Source organism: Prionailurus viverrinus, chromosome E2 (genome assembly GCF_022837055.1).
Source record: "Prionailurus viverrinus isolate Anna chromosome E2, UM_Priviv_1.0, whole genome shotgun sequence".
NCBI classification, from domain to species: Eukaryota; Metazoa; Chordata; class Mammalia; order Carnivora; family Felidae; genus Prionailurus; species Prionailurus viverrinus.
In genome coordinates this window covers 47446963-47467050 of record NC_062575.1, presented here as the reverse complement: position 1 = coordinate 47467050, position 20088 = coordinate 47446963, and the positions used below count along the sequence as shown (strand labels likewise).

Genomic DNA, 20088 nt, shown 5'->3' with positions numbered 1-20088 from the left:
GACGCTGTGAGCGACCCTTTCCCTCAACCTTGCCCAGTCCTTAAGGAAAGGAAGAGGGAAAATAACACAGAGCAGCGAGGCCTTGGGGTTCCATTGAGTCCTCGTTCCCACCCAGGCAGACATGAATGGCGCCCCGGCCTCACCCAGTGTGCAAGGGAGACTATAACCACGAAGGAGCACACACCCTAACTCCCAGAAGGGAGTGGAAGTGAGCTAGCAAAAGGAGTCATTTGGGGAAGGGTAGAAGACAGGAAGGGAAGGAAAAGGAAGGTTCCCTCACCTCCAGTACCTGAGAGAAAAGAGGGATTCACCTTCCCAGGCACTCGGAGCTGGAGAAGACAGATCCCAGAAATTCTCAAAAATAATCCTGTGGCCCCCTGTCCCCCTCCCGACTTTCCAAGTCTCCTGGCAACTCTTAACCTTTTCCAACCCAGCACTGCCTCAGGCAATAAATTATTGTTTGTGGCTGCTGGCTAGACCTCACCCTACCCTCAAAAAGCATTTGTAGTTCAGATTATCTCAAACTGCCCACCCTGAGGTAGGTGGCTCAATGGATAAGACCACCACCACCCCCACTACCGATGAGGAAATTCAAGCAGAGGCTGGGAATTTACTCAAGGTTATGCCAGGCCCCACCCCAGGCTGCCTTGGAACAGCTGCTCCTTTCACCCTCTCCCTCCATGCTGGGGGGGGGGGGGGGTGCTGCAAAGACACCCTGAGTGCCAATTCACACCCTCAGGAGGCTTCCAGTCACACTCTCCACTCTCGTCCCTCAGCTCACCGCTCAAACACCTTGAGTCTGCCCGCCACGTTCCTGAAAAACCCCACCAAGCCCACCCTCCCAAGTCCCAATACCAGACACATCCATCTCTGCAGCATCACAGAAGGGCCTCCTTCGACCCCTCCTCATTTTCCACATGACAGAACGGTACTACGAGAGCAAGGGTCTTGCCCAGGACCCCAAAACTGATTAGTAACAAACCTGGGAAGGAAACCCCGATCTCCAGAACATATTAAAAGCCTCTAACTTTGAGTACCTGCTACTCTCTCCACACACACGTTACACAACCCCTCCCAACACACACACCCACTCAACAGACTCCTTTCTTTGGCTCTTCCTGCACACACTCAAACCCTCTCTTCTATCATGAGAGCTCCCCTCCTCAACCACCTTGAATTATCCCGCCCCCCGCCCCAATACCTCCTCTGGGCCTTCCACTCCTTTTGATCTCCCTTTCACTACTGTGGTCCCCCCTAAGTTGCTTCCACACCCCAACATGCCACCTGAAAACAGACGCTGCTTTAGGGTCCCTTCACCCCTTCCCCCCCAAAGACGCAATTCTTCCTGGACACTCGCTGCTTCCTCCCTTATTCTCCCTCCCCCCACCACCCCACTTTGCAGTCCCGGGACTGCGCCTCTAAAAGCCCTCCCCCCTCCAAATTCCTTCCTCTTCCTCGGTCCATCTCACACACTGTGTTCCTAATGAGACTTTCATTTTCCTAAACTAACCTCCCTCCCATTACCCGCCATTCCGTCGCTCACATTCTCTCCACCATGCTCACCTTTTCCACACTACCTTTTCCTTAGGCTCCATCCAACCCCCTACCTAGCTTTTCAACCTTGAATCAGTTCTTCAGAATCCCCTCTTCAAACACTCCAGGGACCATCCCCTTCACCCTGTTCATCAATTCCTCACTCCTCCTGCTTCCCAATCTTCTCCTCTTCCCTTTAGAACAGGGCCCTCCAAATAATCCTCAACCCTTCAAGCACTTCTTACAGCTCCCTTCTTCTGTTCGCACCCCTGCCCATCCTCACACCCCATGCCACAGTCTCACACCCACTTCTTTCCTCTGCCCCTCTCATCTTCCAAGTCTCCCAGGTCTCCCCCCCCCCCCACTACTCTTCAGACTCCACATTCCTTTCTTAGCACCCCTACTCCATCTTCAGACTTCCAGAATCTCCATCCCCTTTAGAACTCCCCCCAACCCCAACCTTCGGACCTTTCTGCACTCCAAATAACCCCCTCCATCTTCGAGCTCCTGTTCAGGCTCCCCGACATTAATTCCATCCTGGCCCACGAATTCCAGACTCCCCCGTTTCTCTCCGCACCCCCAACCATCCCCTGAACCTTCCACCCCGCCTTAGACCCCAATTCCATTTTAGAGGCTACAAGCTTCTCTCGATTTCCCCCAATATCCCGCCCAGACCGTCCAATTCCTTCATCGGGCTCTCTGATTCGTTTTTTCAGACTTCCATATTCCCTACTAGGCCGCCAATGATTTCTTCAGACTCTCAATTCCTTGCCCAAGTTCTACAATTCCTTCTCAGGACTCCAAACCCCTTCCCAATCCCGCCAATTCCTTCTCAACACCCCCGATTCCCATCACAGACCCTCCAATTGTCTCTCAAGACCCTCCAACCCCCTTTCCGGCCCCTTCCAGCCCGTCCGGCCCGCGGGCCGCGCACCTTGCGCTGCTGCTTCTCCCAGGCCGGGTCCAGCAGCAGGTCCCGGTCCCAGTCGTCTTCCTGGGCCATGTAGTCGCCCATGCTGCCTCCGCCGCCGGCGCCATTGCCCCCGCTGCTGGGGCCGTACTGGTACGACTGGTTCGCCGCGTGGTAGTCCACCATTCCGCCGCCTCTTGCTCGCCCACCAGCCCGTCCGCTCCCGCCGCAGCTCCCGCCCCTCTGCCCGAGCCGCCGCCGCCGCCGCCGCCGCCGCTTCAGCTGCTTCAGCCCGCCCTCCCCCAGCGCCTGCGCACTGCCTGCCGCGCCTGCGCACCGCGCCGCCGCCGCCGCCCTCCCGCGCGCGCGCGCGCCTCCTAACCAGGAAAGGGCTGAGACCCGCCTCGGGGAGCTCGGCGCCTGCGCAGAGTCCACTTCCCGGACCACCCTTTCGGCCCAAGTACGAGCCGCGTCCCCTCTCCCGCGTGAGCGCGCGTTCTCCGCCTGTGGGCGGGGCCGTATCATGAATGATTCATAAGGCGGGTCCCGCCATCAAGCCTTAACCTGCTGGGGCCTGTATTCTCATTCGACAACACAAATTCAACAAATATTTATTAAACGCCTCCTGTGTGCCAGATCATGTTTTACGCGTTGGCACTGAACAAGAGAGACAAAAATCCTTGCCCTTGTGGAACTACCTTGTAGTGAAGGAAGATAACAAACAAAATTTTAGGAAGGATATCCCAAGGTGATAAGTGTTACGGAGAAAAATTAAGCATGAATGGAATATTTTTAAAAAGTACTCAGGGTAGGCTTTTCAGAAAAGGAGGACACTTGAACACAGACGTGAAGGATTCATGAAATAGACATGAGAATTAGGTGGGTTGGAATAGATACTGGCTGACTGGGAAGGTAAAGGAGTTTGGAGACTTGTCTATTCTTCATTCATTCCACAAACATTCATTTGAGCACCTACAGTGTGCCAGGCATTGCTCTTGGGCATTGGCAATGGAGTGCTAAGCATGACAAACATGATTAGTTCTCAAGTGGCTCAAAAGGGGGAGAGCAACAATATATAAGCAAATAAATACAGATAAATGACATTGCCACATTAATAGCCCTCTCGAAAAATTTTTTATTTGTTTTGAAAGAGAGAAAGCATGTGGACGGGGTAAGGGGAGAGAGGGAGAGAGGGAGAGAATCCCAAGCAGGTTCCATGCTGTCAGCACAGAACCAGTCGCCAGGCTAAATCTCAACCATGAGATCGTGACCTGAAGTGAAATCAAGAGCTGGCCACTAAACTGACTGAGCCACCCAAGCGCCCCGCCTTCTCAAATTTAAATATACAAAGCTAAGCTTCTGATCTTCCCAAACCTGATCACCCCACAGTCATCCCCATCCATCACAGTTAATGGCACCTGCAGTCTTCCAGCTCTGCAGGCCACAAACCTTGCATTCATCCTTGCCTCCTCTTTGTCTTCACACCCTACATCCAGTTCAGGAAATTCTGTCAGTTCTATCTTAAAAGTATATACAGGGGCACCTGGGTGGCTCAGTTGGTTGAGCAACCGACTTCAGCTCAGGTCATGATGTCGCAGTTGGTGAGTTCAAGCCCCGGGTCGGGCTCTGTGCTGACAGCTCAGAGCCTAGAGCCTGCTTCCGATTCTGTGTCTCCCCCTCTCCCCACCCCTCCCCTGCTCACGTTGTCTGTCTCTCAATAATAAATAAACGTTAAAAAAAATTTTTTTTAAGTATATACAAAATCCACCCATTCTCCCCCCCCCCCCCCCCGCCATGGCCCCACCCTAGTCCTGTCCACCCTTGCCTTGTCTTTCCTTGGACCACTGCACCGGCCTCTCACCCGCTTCCTGCTCCCCTTCCTGGTCCCCCAACCCCACTCTCTTTCCCGCAGGAAGCCCAAGGGAGCCAGTAAACACCTGAGTCAAATCAAGTCTCTCCCTCCTCTGCTCAGAACCCCTCCTTGGTGCAACACTGAGTACAAGTCAAAGTCAAGGAAAGGAGGAAAGGCTGAAGAAGAAGTCTTCCCTGCCCTGGCCCAGCCCAGCCCCGCTTTTGAAACAAGAGACCCCTGGAGCTTCACAAGGTCTTCCCCATCTTGTCGGCATTTCCTCTCCCAGCTCACCTCCTTCTCTCCCTCTCAATCTCTGAGCTTCTGCCACACTGCTGACCTCCTTGGTGTTCCTCAAACATACCAGGCACGTTGAGCCTCAGGCCTTTGTGCTGGATGATACCTTGTTACCACTGCCTGGAACACTGTTCCCAGTTACTGGATCCCTGGGGCTTACACAGCCTCCTCTCCTACAGGTCTGCAGAAATATCACCTCCTCAGTGAGACCTTCCCTGACCACCTTAGTAAAATAGCATCCTACACCTTCCCTCCTTTGCTTTTCTTCCGGAGTACTGATCACCATTCAACATACCATTTAGCTTATTTACCGTGTTTATCTGTCTCCTTCCCAAGAACGTCAGCCCATGAGAGTGAGGATCTTTGGTCACTGCTGTATCCCTAGTCTCTGAAGCAGCGTCTAGCACAAGACAGAAGCTTAATAAATCTTACGTGAATGAATGGATGGACTTAAAACCATGGTTAGGAGTTCAAATTTTATTGGAAATGCAATGGGAAGTTAAGGGAGGACCCTAAGCAGGGGATGGCTGGGATCCGCTACTGTTTACAGGATCCAGCAGCCACAGGAGGGGAACAGACTGTAGGTGGAGTAAACACAGGGAGACCAGCCAGGAGGCTGCCACAAAGGTCCAGGTGAGCGGGGACAGGGCCAGGGTCCTGGAGGAGGAGGGAGCTATGCAGGTGGGGCAGTGGAAGGATGTGGGAAAGTGGAGCTGACAGGGCTTACTGTCCTGAATTGGATGGTGGCAGGGGTGGCCATCAGAATGAGGGAAGAATCCAGACTCAAGATGGTTCCCAAGGTTTGGACGTGAGGGACAGGGGAGTGTGAACTTGATTGGATTCAGGGAAGGTAAGAAGGTAAGCATTCAAGTTTGACTAGAGCAGGAACTGGCCCACAGTGTGAAAGGTCACAGTCAGCTACCGGGAATGGGGATGAGAAAACATGGCTCCTCCAGGTATGGGAGCCCACAGACTTCTCCCCACCTCTCTCAAAGTCACTGGAAGGCATCCAACGGCACGCAAAGGAAGCGGACAAGGCCCGGGCAGCAGCCCATGTTCCCAAGGGATGCCAGGATCTGGCCAAAGATCCAGGGGTGTTGGCTGTGACCTGGAGAACAAATCCAGAACTTTTATGCTGGGCCTAGTTGGCAGGGAGAGCCACTGGGGCTATGGGCCATCTGCCCCACCCTGCCTGCTTCCGACAGACACAGAAAAATCTTCCACACGAAGGGCTCAGAGTTGAAGAGTTTGGCCCGCCGTCAGTGAGGCTTAAAGGCTCCTTTTATTTATTGATAAATGTTATTTGTGACAACATTTTATGTTTTTAGGTAAGCTCTATGCTCAACATGGGGCTTGAACTCACGAGCCCAAGATCAAGAGTCGCGGGCTATGCCGACGGAGCCAGTCAGGCGCCCCTGATGTATTCCATCGTTAATTCTAGTTAGTGAGACAAGACGAAAAAGAGCTATGTCCTCTTAAGAGTGAGAGCATGCACAGATACTGGTGTGCCTAGAGGGGACTATGGAAGCAAATGAAATAACGCCCCTAAGCCCAAGTGAGCATGACAGGTGTCAAGTGTATCATCTCTTAACTATATGCCAAACTGTTCTAAACTCCTCTAAAGCATTAACTCACAGCAACGACTTCAGTGGGTACTCTCCTTGGTTGTAAAACTGAAGCACGGGGAGGTTAACCAATATGCCCAAAAGGCGCTAGGCTGGGGCTTGAACCCAGGCAGTCTTTCTCTAGATCAAGTTCTTAGTTGCTCAAAGGATCCTCCTAGGGCAAAAGTAGGTAGACTAAGCAGGAAGGGATGTGGTTTCAAAAGAGGTACAGGTCATTTCCTCTTCCTTGCGGAGCAGCCACGGTCAGTTGTGCAGGTTGTATTTTACACAAAGGCACCTGTCAAGTGGGTTGAGTGGGAGCCATACTCATCCAGCCGGGGCGCCTTTTGCTAAGTCAAATAGCAGCCACTATGAGCTGCCACCTCGTAGAGCTGGCTCTCAAGTCACTAGTTACAGAAGCACTCTTTGTCCCCAGGATTCGGGCACACCCTAGTTCCTGGCTCCTGCTCAGGTCTGGAACCCAGGGCAAAGGGTGTCCCGCCCTACCCCGGCTCCCCAAGTCAGTGTCCTCAAAAGAATGATGGGTGTGCACGCAAGCAGAGGAGGGAGGGCTGAGAAGGGTGACAGCTGGGGCAGAGCCACTGCCCTCCCCATAGGCAAAGTTCATGCCTCATGGCTTACAAGAATGAAGCTGCCAGTCTACACCAGGGACTCGACATCTTAGGGCATTTCCTTTCCTCCACTTTCCCCCAAAGGCGGTCACTATAGTCTCCACCCCCTCTTCCTGCAGACAGCAGGCTCAGAGGGGAAGACACTTTCCCGAGGTCACTCTGCCAAGACTCTGAAATATTTCCTATGTAAAATAGGAATCATCAGCGCAGGTACACATCAAATAACATTGGCTAGGCCTCCTGGCTGGTGTAGGCTGGGACTGGGGGATGGGGTGGTAGGGCAGGGGGAGAATGGCCTAGCCGAAAATCCCAATTCTTGTAATGTCTCTCTAAGAATGGTGAGGACTAGTTTGCAGCCTTGGAGACAAACTTTTTTAATGTTATTTTTTAGAGACAGAGACAGAATGCAAATGAAGGAGGGAGGGAGGGAGAGAGGAAGAGAGGGAGAGAGAGAGAGAGAGAGAGAGAGAGAGAGAGAGAACCTGAAGCAGGTTCCAGGCTTTGAGCTGTCAGCAGAGCCCGACGTGGGGCTCGTACTCATGAACCATGAGATCATGCCCTGAGCCAAGTCGGACATTTAACCGAGCCACCCAGGTGCCCCCAAACTCTTGATCTGAAATTAGCAATGACTCCTGTTTTCTAAGAGCCAAGAACAAGTTAGGCCCCGAGAGAACGTTACTGGCAAGAGCTGATGGAACTCCCCAACTTGACACAAATGGATGTCACTCTTCCCCGTTTCCAGATGAGGAAACCGAGGAAGAGGGAGAGTCACCAAGCCAAGGACACACAACGGTCTGAGCAGTAGCCGGGATAGGAGGCCGACTGGATCCTCCTCCATTCAATCCTCCAGCCACTGAGGAGCTTCTGGCGCCTACACGTGAGACCAAAGGGCAAAGGTGGAGCCTCCCTTCACCGGGAAGCCGCTCCTGCTCACCTGGGTTTTCGAGAGGGTGGAAGAGCCCCACACCCAGCTACAAGGCTGGACTCCTACATCCTCCTCACCTCCTCCTCCTCCTGGCTGACTCAGGGTCGCCTGCTCACTACTTGTGACCTGACAGATCAGGAAGGTGGGGGTGGAAAGTCGATTGCCGGGGTGGGGCAGGGAAGGAAACCTGAAGAGGGAAGAGAGGAGCCCGAAGTCCCCAGGCCACTGGACAGGAGCCAGGGCGGAGGGGGCACCTGCACAGGGAGGGCAGAGGCCTGCTCCTGGGCTCCCTCTGGGGGGCAAGGGGCAGAGGCAGGAAGCCAAAGAGCGGGAGACAACAGGAATAAGAAGTCAATAAATCTTTATTAAGCGCCTGCCGAGTTACTGTGAGGAGGCCATGATGCTGGACACACCTGTTGAGGAGAGAAGGGGCAGCAGGTCAACGGGAAGAACGGGAGACCAACCTCCAGCCAGCAGCCATGACACCCACAATTCTGCAGGGGTGGCAGATCGCAAACCCCTTCTGGGCCCGGTCACCTTCACAACGCAGTTTGGTTTTTGTTTGTTTGTCTAAAGTAGTCTCTATGCCCAGCATGGGGCTTGAACTCATGACCCCGAGAGCTCATGCTCTACCTACTGGGCCAGCCAGGTGCCCCACAAAGGCAGTCGGGGCAGTAGTTAAAAATCGGGACCAAAGCAAGGAGACCTAAGCCCTCATCACAACTCTGCCTCATACCAGATGGGTGACCTCAGGCGAGTTAATTAAAACCAGTTTCCCCAACTGCATAAAGCACCCCCCCACATACACACGCACAATCAGAGGGTTAAATGACGTGCTTAGAGCAACGCCTGGTACAAGCTGTTTGCTATTCTCACCACTCTCACAGTGACACTGACTATATACTACGTGCAAGACGCCGGAAACACCGGACTTCCAGCTCCTCACTGCAGAGCCCCTCATTCCAGTGACTTCCCACCTGAGCCCTAACACAAGGGGCACCTCTCATTTAGAGTGAGGGGCCACAGTCCCTAAGCGCAGAGCTGACTTTCCACTCGATCATGCTCCTAAGTTAGTACCAAATTAGCTGGTTTGTACTGAGAAGGCATGCTGTACCAGGACATACCTTTAAAAACACCAGGTTCGTACCGAGGGATGGGGAGGAGACCCAAGGTGTAAGGGAGCAGCCCATCCCCGGCCCCAGGTTCTCGCTCAGACACATGTACTGAGCAGGTGAGAGCACTAACCTCACAGCTATTTCACTCTGTTCTCAGCTGAGGGATCTGTGGGGCCTGTGCCAGTTCAGCGTGTGTGTGACAGCGGCAGAGCTTTGCGAAGTGTTCACTTTGCCCTCACACCTCCGTGAGGTAGGTTATTATGATATTGTTCGGTACTTTACAGTAACAGCCCCTACCATTCAGGGTTCACGTGAGGACCGTATGACTTAGAAGTGTAAGGAACTACGTAGTATCTGTCATAATGACTGGTGCTCTGATCCCCACTTTTTAGATGAGAAAACTAAGGCACAGAGAGGTAAAATCACTTGCCCAAAGGCGCACAGCTAAGAAACAGAGAACCAAGATCTCCACCCAGCTACCCAACTCCAGAACTGGCACTACCCCCAAGGACAGAGGGCCAACAGAACAGAGCCCCCGCGACCAGTAAAGGTGTGGAGACACCCTGCAAGGCCCGTCCAAGCCCTGGGGTGTCCCAAGGAAGGACACCCCCCCATCCCTCCCTCAGCAGGGAGGCCTGGAAAGCAGGTCCATGGAGTCTGGCAGATGCAAATCTCCTGGGCCCGGACTGGAACGTAACCACCCAAGTCGCTGGGGGGCCTAGCCTTGGTCTATTGAAGGGCATCTCCTTAGCCCCACAGCCCGAGGCCTTGAGGCACCACTCACTGTCAAAGTCGATCTTCTCCACGATGTTCTTGGGCTTGATGCTCTCCTCCTGGCTACAGATAAAGATCTGGCCCGACTCATCAGCGCTCCAGCCATATTTGCTCATCCACACCTTTAGCTGGCTGTCTGCAGGTGACACAGGCGGTGCAGGGGCTCAGTCACCCTAAGCCCACAGTACCAGGCAGCCGAAGGCCAGGGCACCCTCCCTGACCAACGCCCGGCCGCCAGTGTCTCCTGCGTTTCTATGGTTCATTCTCCAAACGGCAGCCAGAGGGAGCCTTTTAGCTTTCCAACCCTCACCTTACAGAGCTTCTGGCTAAACTTCCTTTATTTTCTATTTCGCTTTTCTCTCCCCAGGGCAAATCCTCGTGTCTAACAACAGTAGCGAGCTTCCTTCTCTGCTTTTCCACGCAACTTTGAAATGGTTCCAAAATTATGTCATCGCTGTCACTAACAATAAGCCCAGATCATCAGTTGGGAATTTCTTTGCAGTCCGGTTTTTGCCCTTAAAAAATATGCCAGTAAGGACGTTCAGCTAGAAGGTCCAGCTCCTTGAAGTCACTCTTTTGTGTGACTATTAGCGATTTGATACGGATTGATCTGCCTTTCTTTAGATTCAAGTCTGAAAGCAGTTTCATCCCTTTTTGACTTTTATCTTTTTAAGAGAGAGGAAGAGTGCACTCACGAGCAGAAGAGGGACAGTCTTTTTTTTTTTTTTTTTTTTGAGAGAGAGAGACAGCCTGCAAGTACGGGGGAGGGGCAGAGAGGGAATCCCAAGCGGTCTCCACCCTGTCAGTGCAGAGCCCAACACGGGGCTCTAACCCATGAACCATGAGATCATGGCCCGAGCTCAAATCAAGAGTCAGACATTCAACCGACTAAGCCACCCAAAGTGGCTAAGAGAGAGTGAATTTTAAGCAGGCTCCATGAAGGGCTGGATCTCACCACCGTGAAATCATGGCCTGAGCCGAAATCAAGAGTCAGATGCTCTACTGACTGAGCCACCCAGATGCCCCTAATTTCACTTTTAAATATGTAAATATTGGGGCACCTGAGTGGCTCAGTCAGTTCAGTGGCCTACTTCAGCTCAGGTCATGATCTCATGGTTCATGGGTTTGAGCCCCACGTCGGGCTCTGTGCTGACAGCTCAGAGCCTGGAGTCTGCTTCAGATTCTGTGTCTCCCTCTCTCTCTGCCTCTCAAAGATGAATAAACTTTAAAAATAAATAAGTAAACAAATAAAATATCTGATGTAAAGCACTTAGTACAGTGCCTGAAACAGTGTCCAACAAAAGTCAGTTTCTGCTAAAAAAACTAAAATCACACACGTACACCTACCCGGATCAAAGAGCAGAACTACCCAATAAGGTACCAGACAAATCTCACCCCTGACCCTCCAAGGAATAACCACTTTTCTTCATTTTATTTTTCTTCCTGTGTTACTTCTTGTAGAAATAAGCAAACACATAAACACAGTTTTCTTTCTTTCTTTCTTTTGGAAGGATTTTTTTAAAAACCCAATCTAATCATGTCCCTCCTTGCTCAGAACCCTCCTGGGGCTCCAGATCACTCAGGACGAAGGACTAAGTCCTCAGGAGGCCCCATGGCATCTGAGGCTCTCCCTCCCGCCACCACCTCTCTGCTCCTCGCTCACCGTGCTTCTGCCAGGCACCCTGGCCGCTCTGTGAATGAGACTCGCGCGTCCCTGCCTCAGCAGCCTCGTCTGCTTGGCCTTCAGGCTCCTGGCCTAACTCCACTGAGGGACCTAGCCACCTCACCCCCACGAGCTGACACGAAACACACACATCTCATCTTGTTATTTGTTTCTGAGGAGAGCAAACCCGAACCATTCTGTTTCGCTACTGCTGTATCCCCAAGGCCTAGAACAGTGCCTGGTACAGAGAAGGCATTCAGAGAACTTAGGCAGAATAAATGAATGCCACAGGATCTCCACGGAAGAGTACGTTTCACGCCAGCTCCTCACTCCCTCAGTAATGAGCTGGGCTGTGCCTTCGAATGACTTGCTGACGCAAGGGTGGGTCCAGCCAACGAACTGGTGGAGGCCCACTGCCCCTGACCACCCCCAGCCTCCTAGACTGGCACCAGGGACCCAGAGAGGCCTTACCGGTCAGATCCCCGAGCATCTCGGCCAGTAGCCAGCGATCAATGTGCTGGTAAGTGATGCCCACAACATGGCAGATAACTGTAGAGATCAGGGACAAAGATGGTGAAGGGCCACCCCCAGGACCCTGCTGCCACTCCCTGCCCCTTCCCCCTGGGGAGCCCAGACACAGAGAGGAACTTACATTTTCGGACGGAGTCTTCAAAGCCAGTTATACCCTCCAGGAGGTCCATATTTTCATCCAGGGCTTGCTGGGAAAGCAAAGATAATGCTCACGACAATGTTAATAACACCAAGAATATTAAGATTAGTGAAATTAACAATAGAAGTTAACACTCGAGCATTCACCCCACATGCCAACTTTTCTTCTGCGTGCAATCCTATGATGGAAGTTACTACTTTATGCCCATTTTAGAGATAAAAAACCAAAGCTCAGGGAAGCAAAGTGATTTGCCCCAAATCACAGAGCCAGGGTTTGAATCAGAAGGCAGAAACCACAGACCCAAAGAGGGAACAGAGACAGATTCGCTAACTGTGTTCACCCACCTCCCCTTGCTGTCTCACTCGGATCTGAAAAGGTCAAGTGTCCCACCCATGGCCCACAAGGCCCCACAGGACCTGCCTATCACCTCCTCCCACTCGGCCCCTTTCTCCAGCCACAGGGGCCTCCTCCCTGCTCCTCAGACATACCACGTACCCGCCCACCTCCAGGCCTTTGTGCGGGCTGGTGTTGGGTCTGGAGCTCTCCTTCCCATGGCCAGCACCCCCACTTCCTTCAGGTTTCTGTTCAAACCCAGCAAGGGCTCCCGCCCACGTTAGTGAGGAAAATGAGGAACCCACACGGACAATGAAAAGGAGCAGCCAGTGAGGCAGGATACATAGAAGCCAAATGATAGAAGGGCCCGGGGGAGCAGAGCGTGACCACCCCATCAGAGGCGGCTGACGGGGCAGACAGTGTGGGCTCCACACTGTGTGTGCTGGGGCCCGGGGGGGGGGGGGGGGGGGGGGGCAGAAGGCTGGTCACGAGAGCCTGAATGGAATGAGCGCGGTGGGGTCACGTGAGCAGGGAGGGAAGGCGAGACGGAGCGCCAGCAGCCTGCCCCTGGAGCAGGGTAGCTGACGGGACCGCTCTGCTGGACACCGAGGGGTTTCCTGGGACGGGAGCCTTTCTGCTCCGAGGGGAACAGAGGAAAGGGGCAAGAGGCAGAGGTAGTAGGGAGGGCGAAGGTCCAGGGAGAGTTCTCTTTTGTAGGCTAGGAACGAACTACACGGTGGACGTGTTCTCTGGTGACAAGAACAATCTGGGAAGGCCCCGTTTGCTGTTACAAGAGAGCAGGGAGCCGCCGGTGTGGTGGCCCTGAGTGGGCGAGAGGGAAGGGGAATGGCGCCCGAGGAGAGGGAGGGGTGGCCGGAGATGGGAGCAGGGACAATTCACCCACTGAAACAGAAAAGTGCTCGGTCAGCCGCCAGCACACGTGGAGGCTGAGGACAATACTGTGTGGGAGACTTCTGCTTTGGCGGCTTTGACTTTCCCACAAAATGAGGTGGAAGGTCACCTCACTGACCTTGAGATGAGACGGGATGGGGAAGAGGGGACGAGAAGGTGCAAAGAGCCGGGAGGGGAGCGAGGAGCAAGGCCCTAGGCTGGGAGGGGATGAGGGTCGAGGGTTGTGGGGCTGGGCTGTCACGTGCTCCCTGGGGCCCTCCTCCAGCCTCTGTCTCTGGTCTCAGATACAGATGCACAATTTACACTAAAGGAAAAAGCAGAACAGAGGACTAGAAATGATGGCCAGGCCCAAGAACTGCCAGGCTGGAGACCTCGCAGGGGCGAGCTGGGAAGCTAGGAGGAAGTGGTCAGAGGGTAGAAACGTCTGCCATTCGTAGGCAGAGAAGGGAGCAATTACTGAAGACAAGTACCGGGCAGTGGCTCCCAACCTTCGCCAGGCATCCGGATCATCTGGGATAACTGCTTAAAACCCAAAGCCTACACCACACTCACACCAGTCACATCAGGCTCTGATGGCTGAAGCTAAGTACCAGTACTTTTTTTTTTTTTTTTTTAACTCCTTAGGGGTCCAACACGCTGAGAGCTGATCTAGGGCATGACAGGGAGACAGGGGCCGAGGCCACATGGAAGACAGGAGCTGGAAAAACCCGAAGGTCGAGGTGGTGGAAGGATCACTGCTCTGGCTTTTCAAGCATCGAAGAATGACAGGAGTGGGGCAGTGCACAGCTCTGTCCTTCACGAGAGGAGGAGCCGTTGTCAGGGGGCCGAAACCAACAAGGCGGGGCAGGAAGTGCCGACACCTGAGCTTCAGGACTGAGCGTGTGCAAGGGGAGACGGGATCTGGGAATGATGGCTCCCGGCCATCCCGCTGGGCCACTGCAGAAGTGGAGGGTGGGGCCCCAGTTAGAGCAAGAAAGGGAGGGAGCACTCAGAGGGTGGAGGATTTCGGCAGGAAGGACAGATGTGAGGGCACGCACGGGTGCCCTGCCCTGGGTGCTGGGGGCACAAGGGACGACGTGGGAGTCCGGACTCTGCGAGGGTGACAAATCCACGCGGTCACACTCACAGAGCCCTGGGCACAGGAGCCACCGCCCACCGCTGTGTAGGCGGACAATAAATGTACAGGGTCATCCCATTCAGCAGGCTGCCGTGCCGGGCCCAGCAGCCCACCCTGCCCCCCGCCCCGGGAGCCAAGTTACCCAGAAGGCCTGGAAGTGGCAGGTCTCCAGCAGGTCCCCGAGGTATAAGATCTGTCGGATTGGTCGTTCTTCTTGCTGAGACAGTAAAGTGTTAAGGGAAAACAGACCTGAGCCTCGGGAGGCCGCGGCCGAGCCATCTCCCCGTGCCCACCTTCTGTCCGCCGAAGCACAACTGTGAAGGCAAACGGTGAGCCAAGGACGGGAGACAATTAAGTCAGCGACTGGCCTGTCCACATACCGGGATCGAGTCAACTCTCTGAGAACCAACGCAGAGGCGCGACAAGACACGCTGGGATACGAAAGCAAGATGCGTACCAGCACGCATGAGCGCCACCGTGGGGGTGGGGAGCATATGGACATGAACGCACACAACTGTACTTGTGCGTCCCCAGGGGATCCCTGGCAGGGTGGGTACCCAAGAACTGCAAACAACTGTTGTCTCCTGGCGGTGAGGAGTGGGGTGGCTGCGGGACAGGGGAGGGAGGAAGCCTCTGTCTTTTTCCACCATACACTCTTTCCGTACTTGCAACGCCATACCATATGCCTATTTTTTTGGACGTTTATTTATTTTTGAGAGACAGAGAGAGAGCACGAGCAGGGGAGGAGCAGAAAGAGGGAGACGCAGAATCTGAAGCCGGCTCCAGGCTCTGAGCCGTCAGCACAGAGCCCGACGTGGGGCTTGAACTCACGAACCGTGAGATCATGACCCGAGGCGAAGTCAGACGCTTAACCAACCGACTGAGCCACCCAGGCACCCCAACCTATTTTTTTTAAGCCACCAGAGCAGACCTCTGGAGAAGGTGGACAGTTTCTCAGAAGGTAGACCCCCCCACGGACACAGCTGGCAGCGCAGGTTCAAGGCGTAAGCCACCACTTCTCAGCTCGGCTGCGTGCAGCAGCCCTGGGGACCGGGAGTGCCGGCAGCAAGGGGCACGGTGTGGATGGGGTGGCTCTGCCAAGTGTGTCCAGTGATCGCCGGGCAGAGGGAGGCCCACCCGGCCAAGTGCTGGACCAGCCACAAAAAAGGTCAGAGCAAGATGGGGGGGGGGGGGGGGGGGGGGGGGCGCGGGAAGCCAGTTCATTTTCACTCAACACCGTCACTAAAGGCCAGCAGTGTGCCACATACAGCTGTCAATGCAGCTCTTCATGACTCCTGCCTGGTGCTCAGGCCCCACTTCCTCCTCCTTAATCAGCTAGAACCCTCATGGGAATCCTTCTAAGGCAGAAACCTACCCATAATACTCTGCGGTTTTAAAACCTTCTATAGTTTCCTAGTGCTCTTTTGAGTCTGACCAAAATGCATCTTGAAATCTGTGGTAAGGCCGCGCTGAACTTCCTCTACTGCCTCTGAAAGAGCACCAAGCTCTTTTTCTCCAGGCCTCCTTACGTACTGTTCCCTCTGCTTGATCACCCTTCCTTAATATTTCATTTCGCTCATCTTTCGGATGTCTCCTCCTCCAAGAAGTCTTCCCTAACATCCAGGCAGGGGCAGGTGCCTCCTCTCCTCTGGCCCCTCTAAACCCCAACCCCTGACTTCTCCAGGCTGTCATTGATAGAGGACCTGTCTCCCCCACTGGACTGTGAGCTCTGTGAGGGCAGGGGCCAGACCTGTTTCAGCCACCAAAATGTCCCACCCAGCACTGCAAGCCCAGAGCAGGCACCCAAGTGTTTGCGGCTGAACTCACAGACCCCTTCCCTGTGAATTCACCTACCTTGCCCTCCCCCCTCGCCCACACGCCTGGCCTGGAAATTAGGAGGATACATGTGCCTGATCGATCATGCACTTGCACAGTGTGAAGTCGGTGTGGGGCAGGTTGGTGAGGGCCTTTAGCAGTATCTGGGCGGTCACTGTGGTTTGAAAGAAGGCTGGGTTGAACTGGTACCTGAGAAGGGGAACAAGAGACACATCAATTGTGGCATCTGCCGGTCCCTGGGCCTCATCAGATGCCCAGCGCTTTGGCCCAGAGCTTGGGAGCTGGACGTGCCTGGGCTCCATTCCCAATCACAGCATTCTGGCTCTGTGACCTTAACCTCCCTGACCTACATCCCTGTTCTGCAGACAGGGGACAGTTAATCCTCCCAACCACCCAGTAAGGCGGATGCTGTTAAGTGGTTCACAAATGACAATGTAAGTATTAGTCTGGAATAGCGGTTGAGGCTCTGGAACCAGACTGCTTGGATTTTTTTTTTTTTTACTTTTGAGAGAGAGATAAAGTACAAGTGAGCACACGAGCAGAGGCAGAGAGAAAGCATCCCAAGCAGGCTCCGCATTGTCGATGCAGAGCCTGACATGGGGCTCAAACTCACTAACCGCAAGATCATGACCTGAGTAGAAACCAAGAGTCAGATGCTTAACGGACTGAGCCACCCAGCCCCCCTCACCCCCTTAAAAATTCAAGTTAGTTGGGGCACCTGGGTGGCTCAGTTGGTTAGGCATCTGACTTCAGCTCAGGTCATGATCTTGTGGTTCATGAGTTTGAGCCCCACGTCGAGCTCTGTGCTGACAGATCAGAGCCTGGAGCCTACTTTGGATTCTGTGTCTCCCTCTCTCTCTGCCCCTTCCTGCTCATGCTCTCTGCCTCTCTCTCAAAAATAAACAAACATTAAAATAATAGTAATAATAACAAAAATCCAAGTTCGTCATCAGTGTAGTCTTGGCTTCAGGAGCAGAACCCAGTGATTCATCTCTTACATACGACATCTACCGCTCATCCCAAAAAATGCCCTTGTTAATGCCCGTCACCTTGTTACCCACCCCCCTCCCCTGCAGCAGCTCTCGGTCCAGACTGCTTGGATTTAAACTTCCCTGCTAAGGGACCCTGGACTGCCTATTTTAAATTCTCTGTGCATCAGTTTCCTCCCTTGAAAAAAGGGACAAGAACGACCCTATCTTCTTCACAAGGGCAGTATACCATCCGAGTTAAAACACACAAAAGCTGACAGCACGGTAGCTACCGCATGAGAAGCACCCACTAAGCAGCAGTTATCATGAGAAACAATGGACAACCCCATCAGTACAAGTGTTGTTATATCTCCATTTCCCAGACGTCAGAATCGAGACAATACATACAAATTACACAACTGACAGTATGTTGAGAAAGCACCGCGAGGAAGGAACTCAACTATCCGTCAACAAGCGAATGGGCAATTAAGACAGTCACACAGCGGAGCACTAAACAGCAAAACCAAAAACCTGCAGCCGCAGACAAAATGGATGGATCTCACAAACCCAGCGAGACGAGGAAGATGCCGAGTCTAGAAAAGCTCGCGCCATCTGACTACATTTGCGTCACGTTCAAAGCAAACAAAAGTAAGCTAAGCTAATCGGTATGCATGCGAGTGTGGTAAACTCACATGAAGCCAGACCACGAGAGCCTAAAGTGGTCACCAGGGTGGGGGTGAGGTGGTGGCACAAAGCATACAAGGCAAAGGGCCTGGGGCCCTGGGCAACACTCACCTCTATGCTATGGGTGGTGATCACATGGGGTTTCACTTATACTCACTTAGCTATTCATTTGTGTTTGTACTAACCTATATGTGCACCCTGTAATTACTTTTTTAAAAACCATCTTTCCTCCTGCCCCAACTCCCTTGGCTTCCTAGTTTTGCACACCAAGAAAAGCCACATCCCAAAGGCTACCCCCAACTTCAGCCTCATCCAATGTTGCCAGTGGTACCCTGCTGGTCGCTGGCCTGGAGGCGGGGATGGAGGCAGACACTCACAGCTTCAGGACGGCCAGGTTGGCTTCCAGATCATAGGCATTCTCCTTGGCCTGTGTCTCCACATACCGCTCCAGCGTGGCCAGATTCTCAGGATTGTACCTACAGAAGAATCAAGATGGGTGAGCAGTGAGGAGACGGGGGCTGAGACCAGTCACTTTGGGGGGGGGGGGGCACTGCAATCTGTTCCTCCTTCCCTCTAAATCTGGCACTAACCACTTACTCTACTAAAGTCTTGAATCAGCCGTATAATCTCTAATAACACTTGCCAACTTTCCAGACCTAAGCCTAAGCTCTGAACCCCATCAGAGCCCTGGGTCCTTTCTAGGATGCACCCCTAACCTCTCAGCCAATCAGTCATTGTAACCCGTATACCTGGTCTCCTGGACATCTTTGCCACTCACCCCCTTCTCCCCCTCCGCGCCCAGACTCCTTTTAGCTTCTCCCACTCCAGCCCTGACCACTATCACTGCCTACTGTCCGGTTTGTCTGGACTCTGAACTGAGAACTGCACGAAAAGCATGGCCTGCAGCTGTCTTGGTCACCTCTGGTCCCCAGCACTACCCAGCCTGACAGAGTAGATTCCAGTGACGTGTGCTGAATAAATGGCATGAAAGGAGAAAGGAAAAAGAAAGAACGACATGAAGAGGCACTGACACGCAGTGAGAGGTTGAGGAACACAGTCACGGGAATCTCGAGGCTATGAGAGGGAAAGCTGAGAAGCAGAGAGACCTTAAAGCAATTAAAATGGGGGGGGGGGTGCAGTAAGAGGTAGGCAAGGCTGTATCTCCTGTCCGTAGGTCCAAGCAGCGCCGTTTCCTTAAACATCTCCGCCGGGAAGAGTGGGAAAGCCTACTGCCGAGCAAGTCCAGGATCCCGACCACCCCTTGCTGTCTCTAGAAAATCCTCTCCACCACGCCGCCTGGCCAGAAACGCTCCCTCCGACCGGGCTCAGACCTGTCGATACCCTTGAGCAACTTGCCAACGTTCGCTCTCATCTGCTCAAACATCGCCATGACTACGGTCGCCTCCCACGCCGGGGCCCGGGGCCGAGAACCCAACCGAAGCGGTGTCCGCCAGGACCGGAAAAGGAAGAAGGGGCGGAAACGGAAACTACGTTACCGTCTCCTCTCTGAGGCGCTTACGACCGCTGTCACGTGACTCTTCCCGGCAGGCGCAGGGTGGCGCGTGCGCATACGCTGTACCCGAGATGGCCCTACAGCGAGAGAAAAGGCTTCATCTAGCTCAGTACGCAGGCGCCCTCTCGGGGCGAGGAGGCGGGGCTAACGTTTTTCCCGGGCCTCGCGTACCGCGTTGTAGCCCCTAGAACGTGCGCGCGAACTCCCGAGGAGGAAGACGGCTGTCTAGCTGCGCGCCCGCGCGTTGTGTTGCGCGCGATCGTGAAGTCACAAAACTGCCGGGGTGCACGTAGCAGTCCTTAATTTGGGCCACAGCCAAAGTTCCCAGGGAGGTGCTCTCTGAGGTCCCCTTTGCCCCAGGCAGCATCCTGAGCTTTGGAATTTCAAGCCTTGAACTTGGTCTTCACGCCCCGCCCCAACTCCCGGGGTAGGGACCCGCAAAGCTGGTGTCCTGCTCCACAGCGGCTGGAGTGAGGGCTCCTGGACCCTGCCGGATGGCGCTCGATCCCCTTTTGGCTCCAGTCTTGCCGGTGAAGGCTAGTGCCCCATGCGTTCTGTCTTGAGTTATATGCGTACAGATTGCTCACTGTAGGCGTGAATGCACAAGCATGTGTCATATGCATAGGGGTATGTGCTCTGAGTACATCCACATGTGTTCACACAGGTATCCAGGCATGGGTACTGGTCTACGTACCGTGGGTGCTAAGCGCGTACCACTAAGTATATGTATGCACGCCAGGGAGCAGGCACCAC

The 20088-nt window shown here is 53.8% G+C and overlaps 2 protein-coding genes across 2 annotated transcripts in view; both read right to left on the bottom strand.

The window, feature by feature from the left end:
* Nucleotides 1–2701, bottom strand: part of ACTN4 (actinin alpha 4) — a 71282-nt gene extending 68581 nt beyond the window's left edge. Inside the window, exon 1 of the mRNA XM_047835997.1 lies at nucleotides 2468–2701. Within this exon, the coding sequence (XP_047691953.1) occupies nucleotides 2468–2629 (162 nt within the window). The 5' untranslated portion in view covers nucleotides 2630–2701. The remainder of the gene's footprint in view (nucleotides 1–2467) is intronic.
* Nucleotides 2702–8094: 5393 nt separating this feature from the next.
* Nucleotides 8095–19306, bottom strand: EIF3K (eukaryotic translation initiation factor 3 subunit K). Its single transcript, XM_047836008.1, has 8 exons — nucleotides 19154–19306; nucleotides 18200–18298; nucleotides 16239–16359; nucleotides 14477–14551; nucleotides 11955–12021; nucleotides 11774–11851; nucleotides 9650–9775; nucleotides 8095–8163 (listed from the first exon to the last, which is right to left on the bottom strand). Exons 1-8 carry the CDS (start codon nucleotides 19210–19212, stop codon nucleotides 8132–8134), a joined length of 657 nt encoding a protein of 218 aa, XP_047691964.1. The 5' UTR covers nucleotides 19213–19306; the 3' UTR covers nucleotides 8095–8131.
* Nucleotides 19307–20088: the final 782 nt, after the last annotated feature.

What these genes read in the sequence shown, in the direction of transcription:
- EIF3K (XM_047836008.1), bottom strand. Translation starts at nt 19,212, where the DNA reads ATGGCGATGTTTGAGCAGATGAGAGCGAACGTTGGCAAGTTGCTCAAG. An exon ending in TGAAGACTCCGTCCGAAAAT is followed by an intron (nt 11,852 to 11,954) that starts GTAAGTTCCTCT and finishes TGATCTCTACAG; the next exon opens with TTATCTGCCATGTTGTGGGC. An exon ending in GGAGAAGATCGACTTTGACA is followed by an intron (nt 8,164 to 9,649) that starts GTGAGTGGTGCC and finishes TCTCCTCAACAG; the next exon opens with GTGTGTCCAGCATCATGGCC.